General features: G+C 40.4%; 1 protein-coding gene and 1 pseudogene across 2 annotated transcripts in view; both read left to right on the forward strand.

Annotated features, from left to right (window-relative positions):
• The window catches only part of PRRG1 (proline rich and Gla domain 1), a 147825-nt gene that overhangs the window by 69630 nt on the left and 59444 nt on the right, over positions 1-18751 (forward strand). Inside the window, exon 4 of the mRNA XM_081564085.1 lies at positions 14246-14406. Within this exon, the coding sequence (XP_081420211.1) occupies positions 14246-14406 (161 nt within the window). The remainder of the gene's footprint in view (positions 1-14245; positions 14407-18751) is intronic.
• On the forward strand, positions 742-2280 carry LOC145536996 (transcription factor E2F6 pseudogene; annotated as a pseudogene). The gene is made up of 2 exons (XR_014076121.1): positions 742-1895; positions 2112-2280. The product of XR_014076121.1 is annotated as a transcription factor E2F6 pseudogene (transcript).

Raw genomic sequence — 18751 nt, forward strand, 5'->3', positions numbered from 1 at the left:
AGGCCAGATAAATTTGGCAACAAATGCAGAATCATGTAGCCAGTTTAGTGCCAGAGCTGGACAGAAATCCGCATACCTGACTACAAATCTAGGATCTTTCCTCGCCACCATACTCTGCCTGAATTTTCATTTGTCTCAATACAGAGTTGGTGAAAGCAGTGAACAGATACTGGCTTTCTCAGACTTCAACCAGAGAGTCTCAAAAGGCAGTTTTCATATGATTAACAACAGAAGGCTCAAATGAATGGATAACTTAGCATCTTACACAGTCTTTTATGAGAAATTCACAACTAAACAAGATATTAGATTTATTTTAAAAAGAGAAAAATAACCTCCTAGTTAGTATGTGGACTTCTTATAGTTTCAGTCTGTGGCACACCAACATTTACACAACACCGACTAGGAACAAACTTTCCATTTGAATAAATACATGTTGAAGATTGCTGAAAGTGAAAGTCGCTCAGTCATGTCCGACTCTTTGTGACCCTATGGACTATACAGTCCATAGAATTCTCCAGGCCAGAATACTGGAGTTGGTAGCCAGCTTCCCTTCTCCAGGGGCTCTTCCCAACCCAGGGATTGAACTCTGGTCTTCCGCATTGCAGGCAGATTCTTTACCAGCTGAGCCACAAAGCTGAGGCCGATCTTTTTAATTAAAAACAGAAACAAAACAATCTTAAAACGCTGCGCTGCGCGCATCGGAACGTGCCAGCCGCAGCAGGCATGCGCACTAGAGGCAGCACACTGCGCATGCGTAAAGATGGCGGGACTCGTGGTCTGAGTGCCGTAGATCAGCGTGCTTTCTTTCCGTTAGCGTTCCAGCTCCCAGGGGCGTGGGGTAGTGGTGCGCTAGTCTGAGGGCCAGCCTAGCCACGTTGAGCATCTGATCACAACAGGGGCCAGGTTCGTGCTTGTCCCCCGGGACCGGTGTGTTGGAAGCGGTGCCCAACCTGAGTGGGAGAAGACAGGAGAGCTCGTGCGGTGCGAGGCGAGGGCCAGCCGGGCAGCATGAGTCAGAAGCAGCTTCCCTGGGAGCTGTGCCACCGGCGTGTGGACTGGGTGAAGGAGAAGACGGTGTGCAGTGAATCCGAAGACCCCAGCAGCATCTGCACGGAGAAGGAGGACCTGCTCCCATTAAAAGTAAGCATTAATTCAGAAGATGGTATGCAACATATGTCCATGAGAAAAGACCAAAGAAGGAAGATACGTCCGTGTCGTGGGACCCTGTCTCGTTTAACTCAAAGATTTATGATTCTTCTCAGATCTAGTCCTGGAGGTGTTCTTGACTTAAATAAAACTGCAGAAATACTAGGAGTACAAAAACGAAGATTGTATGATGTCACCAATGTCTTAAGTGGAATCAAGCTGGTTAAAAGAAAGTCTAGGAGTCATATTCAATGGATAGGACCTGATCTTAGCAATTTGGAAGTGCTGCCCCAACAGAAGAAGCTGGAGGAGGAACTTTTTGACTTATCAGTGAAAGAAACAGCTCTGGATGAATTAATTAAGGATTGTGCTCAACAGTTGTTTGAGTTAGTAGAGGACGGAGAAAACAAAAGTCTAGCGTATGTGTCATATCAAGATATTCAGAGCATTGAAGCCTTCCATGAACAGATTATATTTGCAGTTAGAACTCCGGAGAAAACCAGCTTGCATGTTTTGCCTCCCACAGAAGATTCCATTGCAGTACATATAAAGAGCACCAAAGGACCTATCGATGTTTATGTATGTGAAATGGCGCAGAATCTCTCAAGTAATGAAACATCGGATGGTGCAGGAACCTCTTCGTCCGAAAGCACACACCTGGAACACCCTCACCCTGAGAAAGAAGAAGCTCCTCCAGAGCAGAGTGAAGAATTGCTTGAAGTGAAAACTAACGGCATGTGAGGATTCAGGTATTGAGTCTTTGGGGACATCTGGGTGGGTGAATTACACACCAGATATGATTCTCAGAGGAATAAAATCATCCCCAAAGCTTTCTCATTCTCCCTTACAGCAATAAGGCCAGGAGTAACTTTGAGCAGTTCACTACTTAGATTACTGGATAATTATGGTTTCTGCATTTGAAAACAACTTTTTAAAAAAATAATCATTTCCTCTTTTTTTGCCAGTGAAATAGACATCTTGCCTCCTGAAATTACTCCATCACACAGTATCATTGAAACTGTTGGGCAGCCTGGATGGACAGCTCTTTGTGGACTGCCCTTTGCTGCATGGACCAGGTGTTTTTATCACAGGAGAAACTGCCTTAATACGGGTTCATGTCCGCAATGGATAGGGGTATGCATGCATCTGGACATGATGTCTTTGTGTATATTTGTATAATGTTTAGATTGCTTCTGAAGTATTTCAAAGTAAAAGTTTTCCCCCTTGTACAACCAAAATAATGTCTATATGGAAAGTAACAGACGTATTCTCTAATTTCTCTGGTATTTATAACTGACTAGAACCCTCTGACTGAGGGTTAGAGAAGAGTTTTTTCCAAACTTCTGTATGTAGAATTATCATAAATATGCTGTATATTTTAAGTTTGTGGATTTAGTTAATGTATATCACTGTGGTTCCCAGTGCTGAAATGGGACTTCAAGGTCCCTACAGATTGATTGTGTTGGAGCAGACTGGTGGCATGCCCCAGGCTTTGGAGGCAAGTGTAGAAATGCCATCAGATCACGGCTTAATTCCTTGCAAGACGCGAATTCAGTCATGGTGACAATTGAAAACTATTTTAACATTTAAAAAAATTAAAAAGTTTAATGTGGACCATTGTTAAAGTCTGTTGAATTTGTTACGGTATTGTTTCTGTTCTATGTTTTTGGTTCTGTGGTCACAAGACATGTGGGATCTTAGCTCCTCAACCAGGGATTGAACACACACCCCTGCATTGGAAGGCAAAGTCTTAACCACTGAACCACCAGGGGAGTCCCCTATTTTAACCTTTTTTGCAAGCAGATTCTGTAATATGTTTCTGTATGTAGCCTTGCTCTTCAGTCAAAGGGGTTTGCTTACGATGACCTAAGCTGCCCTCTTTCCAGCTCTAGCCAATCATTTCCAAGTACCTAGTATTTCCACTTCATTGGGTAAAGCATTTACCACTCTGTGCCTCAGTTTACTCAGAAGTTTACCATTAGACTGTGAGCTGCTTGAGGAGCCCACTGCCTTGCACCAACGCCTGGCACATAAAAAGTGCTCAATAGATGTTTGAACAAATCAGTGAGTGAGTCAGTGAATGGTAAAATTAGACTAATAATACTTGGCTTATGTAACATACAAGGTTCTTGTGTCATTCAAATTCATGCCTTAAGCTTCTCTTGCTTTCAAAGAAAGAATTGAAGCAACATGAAATTAAGACCATGTATAAAAAGAGTTAGCATAGGAATCAAAAATCAAAATATTGGAAGATAATACTGAGCATTTAGGAACTGCACACCTGTGAGCTCCAGTGGCTTTTGCCAGTCCTGCCCCTGTGTTGAACACCAGCCTCCTCCCTCCTAGTAGTCCCTGCCGACTGCCTCTGCTAGTCTGGGACTGCTCGTTGTGCTCCTTGGGCACAGGTGATGAACATGAGAGTTTTAGCAGAGGGTGTGTGTATGGGTCAGGTGCTCCTTGGACAGGGCCAGGCTGTGCATTGTAGAGTTGGCAGCTGTCACTTATATGTGATGGCTAAACACGAGAGTGGATGAGGTCACCTAATAAGAGGGAAGGAGAAGAGGAGAGGCCAGTTAACATTTATTTTAAGGGAAAAGACAGAAGAAAAAGCCTTTCCTGAGAGGGAATAATGAGAGGAAGGGGAAAAACTACTGAAGAAGGTGGTGCCCCCAAAACCAACAAAGGAAGCATGGCCAAAGGTGATAGCATCCTTTCTAAGCAGCAGTTTCTTACTTGTGAGATACGACAAATACTCTACTTTGCAAAATGTTCTGAGTAAAATGAGATCATGTAAACAAAAGCCCTCTGTAAACTTGTAAATAACCTCAAAGGGCCTCCTGTCTCTTTCCTCTTCAGATCCACCAACTTTTACTTCTTGTTGCTGTCAGTGTGTTGATCTAGTTCAGCTCACCCCTAGTCCCTTCTACTTCTCAGCTTTACTGTGCGAAAGAAGCTTTCCAGTCTTATAGCCAGGCTCGTGGATGAGGGATGAGTAAATTAATCCTTGTTAAGTCTAAGGGAGCTGGGGCTCCCCTATAGGTAAAACAGAAGTTCTAATGCATCACCTTGGTCATGTTTTGTTTCTAAGTTTATGAGCTTGAGTGACTTCTGCATAAATAATGTCTTCCTATCCTTAATATCCACAACGATTATGTCAGATATTGAATAGCTACCTGAACTATCAAATAACCCAAATATCAGTAGAAAATAATTTAGGATATTTTGTTATAGCTACTCATTCACGCTTCTCTAAATATGTATATCTGTCATGTGTATGATTTTTCAATTCTCAGTCCTTCTTAAGAGCTTCTTTGTGATCTTTTTTTAAAATTCTCATGATGACAGGCTTATTAGCACACATTTGACCAAAATTGAAGTTAATAAAAGTAAGCATGTAAGGTATGGTAAAGGATACTTCCTTATGAGTTTCTTATAAAATCAAGTCCTTCTTAAATAAGGACCAGAAATAGTCCATAATTTATATTCTGAAGAATTTCTGAAATTTTTGAAAATAATTTTATTTATTTATTCACTTATTTATTTTTGGCTGTGCTGGGGCTTCTTTGCTTCACAGGCTTTTCTCTAGTTACGGAGATCAGGGACTACTCTCTAGTTGTGGTGCATGGGCTTCTCATTGCAGTGGCTTCTCTTGTTGCAGAGCATGGGTTCTAGGGCACATGGGCTTCAGTAGTTGTGGTTCCCGGGCTCTGGAACACTGGCTTGCTAGTTGTGGCACATGGGCTTAGTTGCTCCATGGCATGTGGGATCTTCACAGATCAGGGATCCATGTCTCCTGCATGGGCAGTCAGATTCTTTACCAATGAGCCACCAGGGAAGCCCTCAAAAATTTAAATCTCACGATATCCTCAGAATATTTATGAATCATAAAAGTAGCCACTACTTGACGCTAACTAATTGAACAGACCTATGAGATTCTCATAAGGTATTATTAAAGGTATGGTCTACCCTGGTGGCTCAGTGGTAAAGAATCCACCTGCCAATGCAGGAAACGTGGGTTCAATCCCTGGGTCAGGAAGATCCCCCGGAGGAGGGAATGGCAACCCACTCTAGTATTCTTACCTGGGAAATCCCATGGACAGAGGAGTCTGGCGGGGCTATAGTCCATAGGGTCGCAAAGGGTTGGACATGACAGCAAATGAACAACAACAAAGGTATGGTGCAGCAGGAGAAAGATGGCTCCTAAGCCCATTTTTAGTCACACAGGACATGCTTTGTCTTCTCATTGTGAACAGTCAAGATATATGCAAGATAACCTTGGTCTCAGGGGAGCCAGAGGACAAGTTCACTGAGAATCTTTGATATTTAATGGTCATAGAGCTAAAATTAGGTTGCATGCCATCAGTGCAAACCATCAATCTATACATTTTTCAGTAAACTAGACAGGCTAGTACAGATTGCCTCCAAGGGCTTTAAACAGCATTGTAAAAAGCTTGTACATTTCATCCCAAACTTGAGCAAGGGGACCAGACTTCTAGGCATCCCTGGAGTTAAACATGCAGACTCACTGCAAGTTAATCCTATCTTTGATCAATTATTCTTTCTTTTCTAAGTGTATTTTTTTTATCATCTTGGTAAATAAATCTCTTGTTTTTCCTTTAATGAAATAAGTGCTACCAGGACAGTGACAACAAATCATACTCTTGTTTATTGAGCTCCAGTCTTTGCCAGGCTCTGAGCAAAGCACTTTATGTCCAATGCCTCATTTATAACTGAGGTTGGTGCTGTTATTCCAGTTTTACAGACGAGGAAGGGAAGCTTAGGGTTTTGGCTTTCCTCACATAGCTGTTTGCTTTAATGCCTCTTCCTTACTTTGTAAATGTGTAGCTGATGGGTACCATTTAACAAACTTGGGATACCAATGAGATCACATTCATTACTCCGATTAACCACAGCCCCTGAAAATATGAGAATGTCTTTCTTCTTTTCCTTACCAGCCCTGTTCCCATGGGACATGCAGGAACTCTAGGGTTGCACCTGAAGTCTAGAGGAGTACATCCTGTGAGGATTGATGAAGATGAAGGAGTAGTAGGACATGGAGCTCACCTTCTCCCACAGATAGAGGAGTACATCCTGCCTCCTGCACTGAAGAAAGATAATGGAATGCTAGGCGCATTTATAGGAAGTCTCCCTTTTCTCTTGCTCTTCATGTTGTTGCTGGCATATAGTCTTACGTTGAAACCAGGGCACCCAAACCAGGCTTTCTGATCCCCAGCAATTCCAAGGACAGTAGAGGAGCCACTTCATGAACTGAGGCATAGGTTGCCCTGGCTGGGCTGGTAGTAATTACCAGCAGCACTAGAGAAAGAGGAGAACACCTTTCTACCCAGCACTTCACTCCCCTCTGCTTGCTCCATAACACAGGAAGCCTGATTGCCCAGTGTTTAGGCTACCTAGTGACCCTGTATTTCAGTTTTCATCTCCCTGGCCTCTTCCCCAGACAAGCTGACAGAAATTGAGCAGCTAACTGGGGAAGAACTGAAGGTAACCTACAACTGAGGGGGTGTGACTGGATGGGGTGGGGACTACACTGGATTCTTTTCCTGCTAACTTTTATCAGGGTCACAGTAACTAGCCCATGTGAGTGGTGTCACCAACTTCCAAGTTCCAAAACGGATCTCAGTTTCCTTTCTCAGAGAAGGAACTTCACAGCCCATTGAAACTTGATGTGCCAGATAGATTTTGGGAGCACACTGGCAAGACCCAGTCGGTCTTCAGAACTCCTAGTTTAGAGGTTCCCAAACTTGCTGAGTTTATGGTACTGTTAGTTATTGCAGTGACTTTTTCATAGCAGCCATAGGCCAAAAGAAATGCCTAATAATTCCATTTATTGAGTAATTAGGTCTAAACAACTTAATACGTATTTATATCTTGACAGCTTGGTCGCCTCTTAAAAAAATAATACAGACATACCTCCTATTAATGCACTTGTCAAATATTGTGATTTTTACAAATTGAAGGTTTTTAGCAACCCTGTGTTGTCAGGTGGCACCCCACTCCAGTACTCTTGCCTGGAAAATCCCATGGACGGAGGAGCCTGGTAGGCTGCAGTCCATGGGGTCGCTAAGAGTCGGACACGACTGAGCGACTTCACTTTCACTTTTCACTTTCATGCATTGGAGAAGGAAATGGCAACTCACTCCAGTGTTCTTGCCTGAAGAATCCCAGGGATGGCGGAGCCTGGTGGGCTGTCATCTATGGGGTCGCACAGAGTCGGACACGACTGAGGTGACTTAGCAGTAGTAGCAGTTAGCATTTTTAGCAATGAAATATTTTCTAATTATGGTATGTACATTACTTTTTAAAGATATAATGCTATTGCATACTTAATAGTCTATAGTATAGTATAAACATAACTTTGATGTGCATTAGTTATGTTAATGCTCCTTGGAAGAAAAGCTATGACCAACCTAGACAGCATATTAAAAAGTAGGGACATTACTTTGCCAACAAAGGTCCGTTTAGTCAAAGCTATGGTTTTTCCACTAGTCATGTATGGATGTAAGAGTTGGACTATAAAGAAAGATGAGTGCCAAAGAATTGATGCTTTTGAAGTGTGGTGTTGGAGAAGACTCTTGAGAGTCCCTTGGACTGCAAGGAGATCCAACCAGTCCATCCTAAAGGAGATCAGTCCTGAGTGTTCATTGGAAGGACTGATGCTGAAGCTGAAGCTCCAATATTTTGGCCACCTGATGTGAAAAGTCGACTCATTGGAAAAGACCCTGATGCTGGGAAAGATTGAAGGTGGGAGGAGAAAGGGACGACAGAGGATGAGATGGTTAGACAGCATCACCGACTCAATGGACATGAGTTTGAGTAAGCTCTGAGAGTTGGTGAGGGACAGGGAAGGCTGGCGTGCTGCAGTCCATGGGGTCGCAAAGAGTCGGACATGACTGAGCGACTGAACTGAACTTACGTGCATTAGGAAACAAAAAAACTCAACGCTTTGTTTTGATATTTCTCTTAAATAGCCATGCTGTTACTTACTAATTGGATGTGTGTATCTTTTGAGGATCACAAAACTTCTCAAACATTCTCACTTCTCAGACATAGCACCTGTTTTTGTGTGTGTGTGTGTGTTTTTTTTTTATCACAGCCAAAATCGACCTTCTGTGTAGAACTACCTAATAATGAAACTGAATGACCTTCAGCTCACAGTTTGTGTGGTATCCAGCCAACGTGATGTATCAATGAATTTCTCCCCAAATGTAGACTATCCCACACATCTGTCATGAATTTGCTGCAGCACCTTGGGAAGCCAAGCTGCTAATTCCTTGCCAGGAACTGGCTCTGCCCTCTTCCCACATCAGTAGGTCCAGATGCTCTCCTGCTACATAACTATTGGGGCAAATCAGTGTTTCTTTCAGAACAGCAACAAAACATGCTCCAAGCAGAGCCCAAATAGAACTGTTGTACAAATTTCAAAAGGTGCTTGCTTTTGCGAAAAGGACATTCAAGTGCTGGCTAACTAGAAACTTTGCTGTAAATGTGTTGGTTTCACAATCATATATTAACTTTGCCATGCTGCTTCATAATTGGAGGCATGGGCCATGGCTTCCCAATTGCTAGTCATTCAGATTTCAAGTTTCTCCCATTCTGCCTTTTCCTTTATTCCCCCCCTTATTGAATCCTGTTCTATACCAAAATCTTTACTAGGCATTATGAAACACAGAGGTTGGATCAAAATATTAATAATACGTGGGACCCATCCTCAAGTCTTGAGAGGGAATCAGATAGGCATACTAAAACTTCTAATAATGTTACAATATAGTTTATTTAATTGCTATAATTGAATTCTACCTAAATACTGAGAGTCTATATCTGATGAAGTGGGAAGTAGAATCTGGGGAGCATTTTTAGAGGATGTTACAGTTGAATAGTGTGTGTTAGTCACTCAGTTGTGTCCGACTATTGGTCAGGAAGATCCCCTGGAGAAAGGAAAGGCTACCCACTCTAGTATTCTTGCCTGGAGAATCCCATAGACAGAGGAGCCTAGTGGGCCACAGTCCACGGGGTTGCAAAAAATTAGACATAACTGAGTGACTAACACTTTCACTTCACATCTGAATAGAATAGGAGTTTGCTTGGCAAGGGAAATATTAGGTATAGAGTTATGGAGGCATGAAAAAGCCTGTATGGAGAATGACAAGATTTGGTTTGACTGAGGAATAAGGTACATGATAGGTGTAGTGGCCAAAGGCATCACACATTGAGTTATATTTATATGTTGGGTTATATTAACCCTAAATTTCACATCTGTCCCTTTCTTTCCCTTCCTTTTGGCACCATTCTAAAGCATGATCTTATCATTTCTTAACCTGATCTAATGTAAGTAGCCTTTTTCCTGGCCTTTATCCCTGCATTTTCTCCTCATCCTACCCTTAAATCTGTTGTACATATACATTTTTCTAGTTTTTTCTCTGTGAAGTATCGGTCTAAAATCTTGAATGCTATTAAATAATTTAAATTTTAGCCTAACATTCAGTGCCTCATGACATGGCTATTAAGCCATTTCAAGTTCCATTTCCCTCTCTTTCTTTTTTGAATGGTGAACTACTCCGGCCCTACTGGCAAGCTCATTATTCCTCATTTATGGCCCTAGGTTTATTTGATTCTAGGCCCTCACTCACTTTTTTGTTTTCATAGGATGTCTTTCCTCACCATCTTTGCATGTCCCTAAAAGGCCAGCCCTAATACACTTTTCACTTGTCCTTCTCTAGGCCTCTCTCCCATCCGCCAACACACCTACCCAGTAGAAATACGAAGGCAATGGCACCCCACTCCAGTACTCTTGCCTGGAAAATCCCATGGACGGAGGAGCCTGGTGGGCTGCAGTCCATGGGGTCGCGAAGAGTCAGACACGACTGAGCAACTTCACTTTCACTTTTCACTTTCATGCATTGGAGAAGGAAATGGCAACCCACTCCAGTGTTCTTGCCTGGAGAATCCCATGGACGGAGGAGCCTGCTGGGCTGCAGTCCATGGGGTCGCATAGAGTCGGATATGGCTGAAGCGACTTAGCAGCAGCATATATCTGGTTCATCTTCCATTAGAGCTGTTTGTATATCTCTTATCTTCATTATCTCATGCACCAAAGAACCTTGAGGGCAAAGGCCGTTTCCTATTGATCTTTGTGACTTGTCATGATCTCATTGTACATAGTCTGTGTTCAGTAAATCCGTCCTAAAGAAAAAATTTTGCTCACTTAAAAGAAAAATGTAAACATTTGGCACTTAAAATAATGGCTCTTTCAGTAAATTCAGACCCAAGATGAGAGAACTGATTAGATAAGTGGAGTAGAGATTTTCCACATGAGCTGTTAACTTTCAGGCCCTGCCATCTGCTGTTTTTCAGCAAACATATGGACATGATTTTACCTAGATAAAGATTTTTGACATTAAAATATCAGTTTTGGTATCCTGCAGTGTTAAAAATATGCAACATGACTACGTATTTTGGTTTAAGGGAGTAATTTAGGGAGTTACTTGAGAAGTCATCTTATTTCACTTATGTTTATTGTTTTCTTTTGAAGAAAAAGCATGAGTGAGAGCTCTTCATTTTGAAATTATGGAAAATAGCTATTTTTTTAAATTAATATACTTATTTTATGGTGGCATATCAGTCTTAAGAGTTGAAATATTTTCCTTAGTGAGGATGTTCCCTAACTGAATCGAAAGAAAACAGCTTAGGTTTTTCCTTATGTACTTTAATGAGAAAAGAACATGTTTGAATACCACCTCAGTGTTGTGTTCTCAGAGTAGATTTACAGTTTGTATACTTGTCGTATCACGTCATCTCTGATGAAGGCATACACGCAATTCTGGACAGCTCTGGAGTACCTCGCACATTTTGATGAGAAGGAGGTAGAGGAAAGTAATCAACTTTAGTTTCAAACATTAAGTCCAAACACAAGCCCCTGCATCATGGAGATTGCCCAGCATTTTAGGAAGAAATAGTCTGATCTTACCCTATAGGTCCAAGATGCTACCCTTCCCTTATTTTGTTTTCACATAGAAAGGATCCCAATTCTGATATCACCCATTAGATTTCCAAATTACTTTGATTAGGACTGGCAAATACTCTGCCACAATTTTCTGTTCCCTAATATATGGCAGACGTGTTGTTGTTGTTCAGTTGCAAAGTAGTGTCCGATTCTTTGCGACCCCATGGCCTGCAGCACACCAGGCTTCCCTGTCCTCCGCTATCTCCTAGAATTGCTCAGACTCCTGTCCATTGAGCCAGTGATGCCATCCAGCCATCTCATCCTCTGTCACCCCTTCTCCTTTTTGTCTTCAGTCTTTCCCAGGACATAACTAATCTGTAACAATATCTTTCTTACTGGTCAGATTCTTATTCCAAGTGATAACTTCTGATTGACCACATTTGGCAAGTGAGATAAAAACCTACTTGCCAGGTTATTGCATCTAGAGGTCTCAGTGTTATATCACATTGCCTTCCAGTACAAGAAATACACAGGAGGTGTTTGTATAATGCTCTTGGTAATTTGGTTAGGCTGGAATTAGAAGGGCTGTGTCCTGCTGTACATTACCTTATAGTTGTGTGATCTTCTGAATTAGCCTGCATTCTGATTTTAGGAGTCAGCTGCTTTCCTTGACACATTTTTCAATGTAGACAGCATGTAAGATTTTCCCTTAGGAGAATTTAGGGTTTTTTTTTTCCATCTTAAAAGCTTAAAACACAGTATTATTGATCGGTTTATTTTCAAGAAAACTGTCCCCAAAAGCCAAGGAAGCCTTAGACTTCATTGACATACCTGCAAGTGAAAGTTGCTCAGTCATGTCTGACTCTTTGCGACCCCGTGGACTATGCAGTCCATGGAATTCTCCAGGCCAGAATGCTGGAGTGGGCAGCCTTTCCCTTCTCCAGGGGATCTTCCCAACCCAGGGATCGAATCCAGGTCTCCCACATTGCAGGTGAATTCTTTACCAGCTGAGCCACCAGGGAAGCCCAAGAATACTGAAGTGGGCAGCCTATCCCTTCTCTGGTGGATCTTCCCGACCCAGGAATCAAACTGGGGTCTCCTGCATTGCAGGTGGATTCTTTACCAGCTGAGCTACCAGGGAAGCACAATTGACATATATAGTGTGTTTAAAAACAAGGAAGCTGATAGCCATGATTAGTTTTGTACTTGTCAGACCACACTCAGTGTAGAATATAGCATTTAATGTGATAAAGATGGTACAGGGACTCCTATGTATTTTTCTGGTATATGACCAACAGATGAAGGAAATAGACATGTTTATCCTAGAAAAGAGAAGCCTCAAGGGAAGTCAGTTACCGTCTTCTTGTATCAGTTGGCCTATTATATGGAAGAGAATTGTTTGTCATTGCCATAAATAAGACCAGTGACTAGGAAGTTGTTTATTCAGTGAAATGTCCCTTGGAAAAGGGCTCCATAGTCAAATAAATGTGACATACGCGTGTGTTGTGTTTGTTTTCTGGAGATTTCAAATATATACTAAATACATAGTAAGAGTCCTAAAAAGTCATACAGTAAAAGATCTTTTTAAATTTGTTAATCCCAGCATTCCATAAACACCTTTCTCAGAACTAGTTTTCTAGGGAGCTCCCATTTGAGTAGTGGTTTTCAAACTGTGGGAGTGGGCCCAGCAGCACCAGCGTGACCTGGGCTCTTACTTGAAATTTAGCTTCTTGGCTCTACCCCCAGCCCTGTGCAATCAGAGACTCTGGGAGGTAGGCCCAGCAGAATGTGCGACAGTAAGTCCAACAAGAGGTGCTCATGCAGCTAAACTGTGAAAAGCACTGGCAGAAAATTCCACTACTACTCTCCAACTCAGCAGCACCCTTTTATGTTCTAGGATTTCTTCTAATGATTTTTTATGACTTTGTGATCCATTTTTATCGCTACTTAACCCTTCTGAGGCACAGAAGGAAGGAAGACCATAGTTTTCAGTGTACCCATCTAACTCGTATCAATTTGGATATTTTAAAGAATCCTAACTAATGAATCCATATCCTCTATAAAGTCAAATATGCATTTCTAAAATTGAGGTAAACCTTAAATTAATTCCTGTTGTTGCCATTTTTAAACGAGCATTTACTTATTTTCATTTAACTTCAAAATGTTTTTCACCCCCCAAAATGTGGCCTTTTTTTCCCCTTAATGTTCTGAAGGATCTATTATGTACCTTGTCACATATCAGAGGTCTTTAAGATTAGGGTATTTTCTAATTTATTTGCACTAACAGAAGATTAAATTCTGGTAGCATTCTATTTATCTCTTCAAACAAGCATGACCATTTTAGACAAATGTAATTGAAGTATAGTTTTAAATGAATCTGTACATAAAAATTATTTCCCACAAGAGTGCATTATAACCATTGCCTTATTTTACTGGGTATCATGAATGTGCATTTTGAATGTTTATATGAAATGCCTCTACAAGTCAGATAGAACAATTTTCTTTTTCTGAAGGACATCAAAATGGGGTTAAATATATTAAAGTGTCAAAATATATTCAAGCTAAGTGCATTTAGAACAAAATGACTATTAATATCCTTTGGAATGAATTATGGCCAAATTTATCTTAATTTCTTGATAGTATTTTGTCACCTCTCCTTTTCACATGAGTAAAGGTGCTTTGGGTTTATATAATTAGGTCAATTGGAGTTTTCTTTATTTTTAGTTAGGGGTAACAAAGACAGTCCACAGACTGGATTTTTATTTCATTGTTGCTATCCACCAGCAGAATGCCTGGGGCATCCTCTTACATTTATGAGTGCATGCATGTACTGGTTTCATTATTGGTATATTTAAACACCCATGGTTGGCAGGAATGTGCTAAAGTCTGGACATAGGATAGTTCATCATGTCATTGTCCCTGCCCAGGGCAACTGCCACTGAAAGGACACACATGATGAGGAAGACAGCAGATGGGGTGGTTGAGAGCCGAGTGTTACTTCCTTGCTGACCTAGAGAAAGAGGTTGAGAGTATTGGCTATGTTCTCTAAAGAGCGTCTAGCAGACTTCATCTTGTACAGTAACTTTCCACATGTATTTTTAATTACAATTTTATGCTTATTGTTATATCTCTTTGTAGTTTTCCTCACCGGAGAAAAAGCGAATTCAGTATTAAAACGCTACCCAAGAGCGAATGGACTCTTTGAAGAAATAAGACAGGGCAACATTGAGCGTGAATGCAAAGAGGAAGTCTGTACATTTGAAGAGGCAAGAGAAGCTTTTGAAAATAACGAAAAAACTGTGAGTATATTGGCAGTCTTTTAAAATATTCACAGATTTGCCTACCTTTGTGATGTATATTTAAAACCTGCATTCCCAAATGTGTGTGTTGCTATCAGTTAAAAACTAACCTCTGGAAGACCTAGCTCTAAATGTGGCCTCTAAGAACACGGTGTGGGTCAGAGGCCTCGATCCACTTTCCTGTGTGCTGGTCTGTGTTTGAGGGCTCCATTTCCATAGGACCCTGCTGAGATGAGTTTGATCATCCGTGCAAGGGGTAAGTAAGCATGTTTTACGCAAGGCTTTGTTCGGGAAAGTTGCAGATACCATTATGACCCTACCAGGCTTGATCACAGAGAAAGCTGATAGATAGTGATGCTGTTTTAAAACATTTTACTTCTCCTACCGGAGAAAAGACATATCAGAACTCCCCTCCCCACTCTGACAATGGTGTACATTCTTTGGACCTGCTTTACAGTAGGAAATGATGCTTCAGAGAGGTGGCTATTGTATAAAGATCCACTCCTGTACGCTGCCGTGAAAATAACACTACCTGAGAAACAAGTGATGTTGGATGTGCTCAGGGGACATCAGATAATCTCAGGAGCAGTGGATGCAGACGTTTTAAAGAAAGATGATGTGGTTTCTTGTTAGGTAAAGAAGGATCCAGGGGGTAAGAGGAAGGAGTTCAAGGAGAGATGATCAGAGAGGCAGTGTTGCTAGATTTCGGTGTGCACAGCAAAGGCAAAATCAATGTGTAAAGTGATCAGTTGTGAGCGTCAGGGTTTTTAACTCTGAAGTCCCACAGGTAAAAACAGGGAAAAGAATACATCATCTATCATGCCATCATGCAATCACAAAACACTCTTGGCTTTTAAATTTCTTTCCAGCTTTTTTCTGCTATATCTGCTGACTCCTTGTGGGTTTTTTTCTTCCCGTACATTTTCTTCTTGTAAAAGTAATACATGTTTATTGTAGAGACATTGAAAATATGGTAAAACATAAAAATGAATAAAATCACTTGAATTTTTAGTACTATCAGTTTTATAATTTTGGTATTTATCATTCTAGCCTATTCATAGTACATAGATAATTTTAATAACAATAGGATTATAGTATAAACAGTACTTTGCAGCATGGTGTTTTTGATAAAACCTGGCTCATGTACTTAAAAATTAAGTTTTGATATTGTTTTTCCAAAAAAATACAAATTTAGGTACTCAACTGTGGTTTTCATAAAGTTAGTGCCTTTTCATCCTGCTTTATCATGTTCCTTTAAAGGAAAGGTAAGAACTTTAGTGGGAAGATACTTTGACACTATGTAAAAATATTCTGTTCTCCACCAAACTTCTACCCATTAGTTTTAACGTCTGCTATTGATAGTTCTCGACTGAATCAATTAAGTTCTAGTTTAACATAGTGCTAAATGGTGAGTTTCTGACTCCATCGTTCTATGTACATTTGTTAGCTGGCAGTCCACTATGGGCAAAACTTTTCCCTTGATCTATCTTTCATAGATCATTTTACTCTTTGAGTTATAACCCATTACTGTCAGTGTTTTGATCAAAATGTCTTAAATTTGGATAACAGAAATTTCTTCAAACCAGCTTCTCTGTCTCTTTGACATGTCCGTATCATTTTTTTTTTTTTTAACTTTTTGGCCCAGCAAGGTGCTCCAGGATACTGTTGTACTTTCCCTGCCCCGGTCTTGGCATCAGTTGTTTCTCTGAGGAGCCTTGCTTACTTTTAGTTAGGAATAATATTTAGAAACCAAGATCTGGGAGCTAGAGTGTTTTCATTGCTATCAGAGTATCATTGTTTCTGGATGTTCCAACAGCAGAGCGAGGGAAAAAATGATACATGTATATGCATATAAATGTGTGTGTGTATGCACGTGCACGTGTCTGTGTGTGTTAGGGACCTGCATATTCATCCTACTAATCTCCAGTTCCAATACCCCTCAGGGTTTTTCTTTGTTTTCCCCATTCTATATTTGTATGTGAAATGTAAATATTCTTCATAGATATTCTTCCACGGTGAGAAGCCTGACTCTCAATTACACCAGTATATTAATTCATTTGCCCAGTTCTACAGCACACACATAGTGGTTTCGTAATTTTAATGCCCATATCATAATAGGGAGGGAAAAACATTTATGTTCATCTATCTGTCCCTTCTGAAAGTCATTCTGTGTGTATTCACAGAGCTTGTTTTAAAAAATCTGTACAGTACTTCCTTGTAAGGATGTGCCACCATTTATTCAGCCAGTCCATCGTATTTTGGCATTAAGTAGTTTCCACTATTTTTACAATTACAGCTAACACCATAGTAAATTATTTTGCATGATAGGAAGTACATCTTCAGTGTAAATTCTTAGAACTGGATTGCTCATCAAGGATTGATGTGTATGTAGGTTTGTTAGAATTTGCCAGAAAGCTCATACTGTTTTACATTCCCGCCAGATATTTCAGAGAGTGCCTATTCACAGTCTGACTAGCAGGGTGTGACATGGTATCCTGGTGGTATTTCAATTTACATTTCTCTTATGAGTGAAGCTGTGTATTTTGCCATGTATTTATGGGCCATTATTATATCTATTTTGTGCGTTGTCTTGGCATTTTGTTCATTTTTTTCCTATCAGATTTATGGTCCTTTCCACGCCTCCCCCCACCCCAAATTTTTAGAAAATATGTTAGAGATACTAGCCTTTATTGGTGATACATTTCAAATATGTGCTTGCAATTGTCGTTTATATTTTGACTTTGCTTATGGGTTTTACTCATGCAGTGTTTTTCATTTTCATTGTAGTTATACATTAAACAAGTAGTTTTTTTAATCTAGATTTTAAATCATACTAGAAAACCTTCCTCTTAGTCCCTAGTTATAGAGGAATTCACACAATTTCTTCTCATATATTTGAATTTTTACATTTAGGCCTCTGATTCACTTAGTTTGTTCTTGGGTGTGGTGTGAGTTATGGATCTGATTGTTTTTCATGTAGCTATCCAGTTGTCCGAACACAATTTTTTACGAAATCCTTCTTTGCCCCAGTGATTTTAGTTACCTTTTACCATATACCCAATTTCCATGTGTACTTAGTGAATTTCAGGATTGTTCATATTCTAGTCCATTGGTCCATCATTCTACTTAAATGCCAGTCGCACACTGTTTTAATTATAGCAGATTGTTAGCATATTTAATATAAATTACAGCTAGTTTCCTTTATAAGCTCTTTTTCAGTGTTTTGTTCTCATATGCCTATTTTTCCATATAAATTTTAGTATTAATGTGTCTAGCACAGAAAAAAGTCATTTGTCAAACAATTAATCTCAAAAATATACAAGCAACTTCTGCAGCTGTATTCCCGAAAAATAAACGACCCGATCAAAAAATGGGCCAAAGAACTAAACAGACATTTCTCCAAAGAAGACATACAGATGGCTAACAAACACATGAAAAGATGCTCAACATCACTCATTATTAGAGAAATGCAAATCAAAACCACAATGAGGTATCATTTCACACCAGTCAGAATGGCTGCTATCCAAAAGTCTACAAGCAGTAAATGCTGGAGAGGGTGTGGAGAAAAGGGAACCCTCTTACACTGTTGGTGGGAATGCAAACTAGTACAGCCACTATGGAGAACAGTGTGGAGATTCCTTAAAAAACTGGGAATAGAACTGCCATATGACCCAGCAATCCCACTGCTGGGCATATACACCGAGGAAACCAGAATTGAAAGAGACGCGTGTACCCCAATGTTCATCGCAGCACTGTTTACAATAGCCAGGACATGGAAGCAACCTAGATGTCCATCAGCAGACGAATGGATAAGGAAGCTGTGGTACATATACACAATGGAATATTACTCAGCCATTAAAAAAAATACATTTGAATCGGTTCTACTGAGATGGATGAAACTGGAGCCCATTATACAGAGTGAAGTAAGCCAGAAAGAAAAACAACAATACAGTATACTAATGCATATATATGGAATTTGAAAGATGGTAACGATAACCCTATATGCGAGACAGAATAAGAGACTCAGATGCATGGAACAATTTTATGGACTCTGAGGGAGAAGGTGAGGGTGGGACGTTCTGGGAGAATGGCATTGAGACATGTGTATTGTCATATGTGAAACAGAGCACCATTCCATGTTCGATGCATGTGACAAGGGCTCAGGGCCGGGGCAATGGGATGATCCAGAAGGATGGGATGGGGAGGGAGGTGGGTGGGGGGTCCGGGAAGGGGAACACATGTAAACCCATGGCTGATTCATGTCAATGTATGGCAAAAACTATTACAATATTGTAAAGTAATTAGCCCCCAACTAAAATAAATAAATTTATTAAAAAAAAAAAGA

The sequence above is a fragment of the Giraffa tippelskirchi genome, chromosome X (assembly GCF_054371585.1).
Source record: "Giraffa tippelskirchi isolate mGirTip1 chromosome X, T2T-mGirTip1v1.2.pri, whole genome shotgun sequence".
In the NCBI taxonomy this organism is placed as follows: Eukaryota; Metazoa; Chordata; class Mammalia; order Artiodactyla; family Giraffidae; genus Giraffa; species Giraffa tippelskirchi.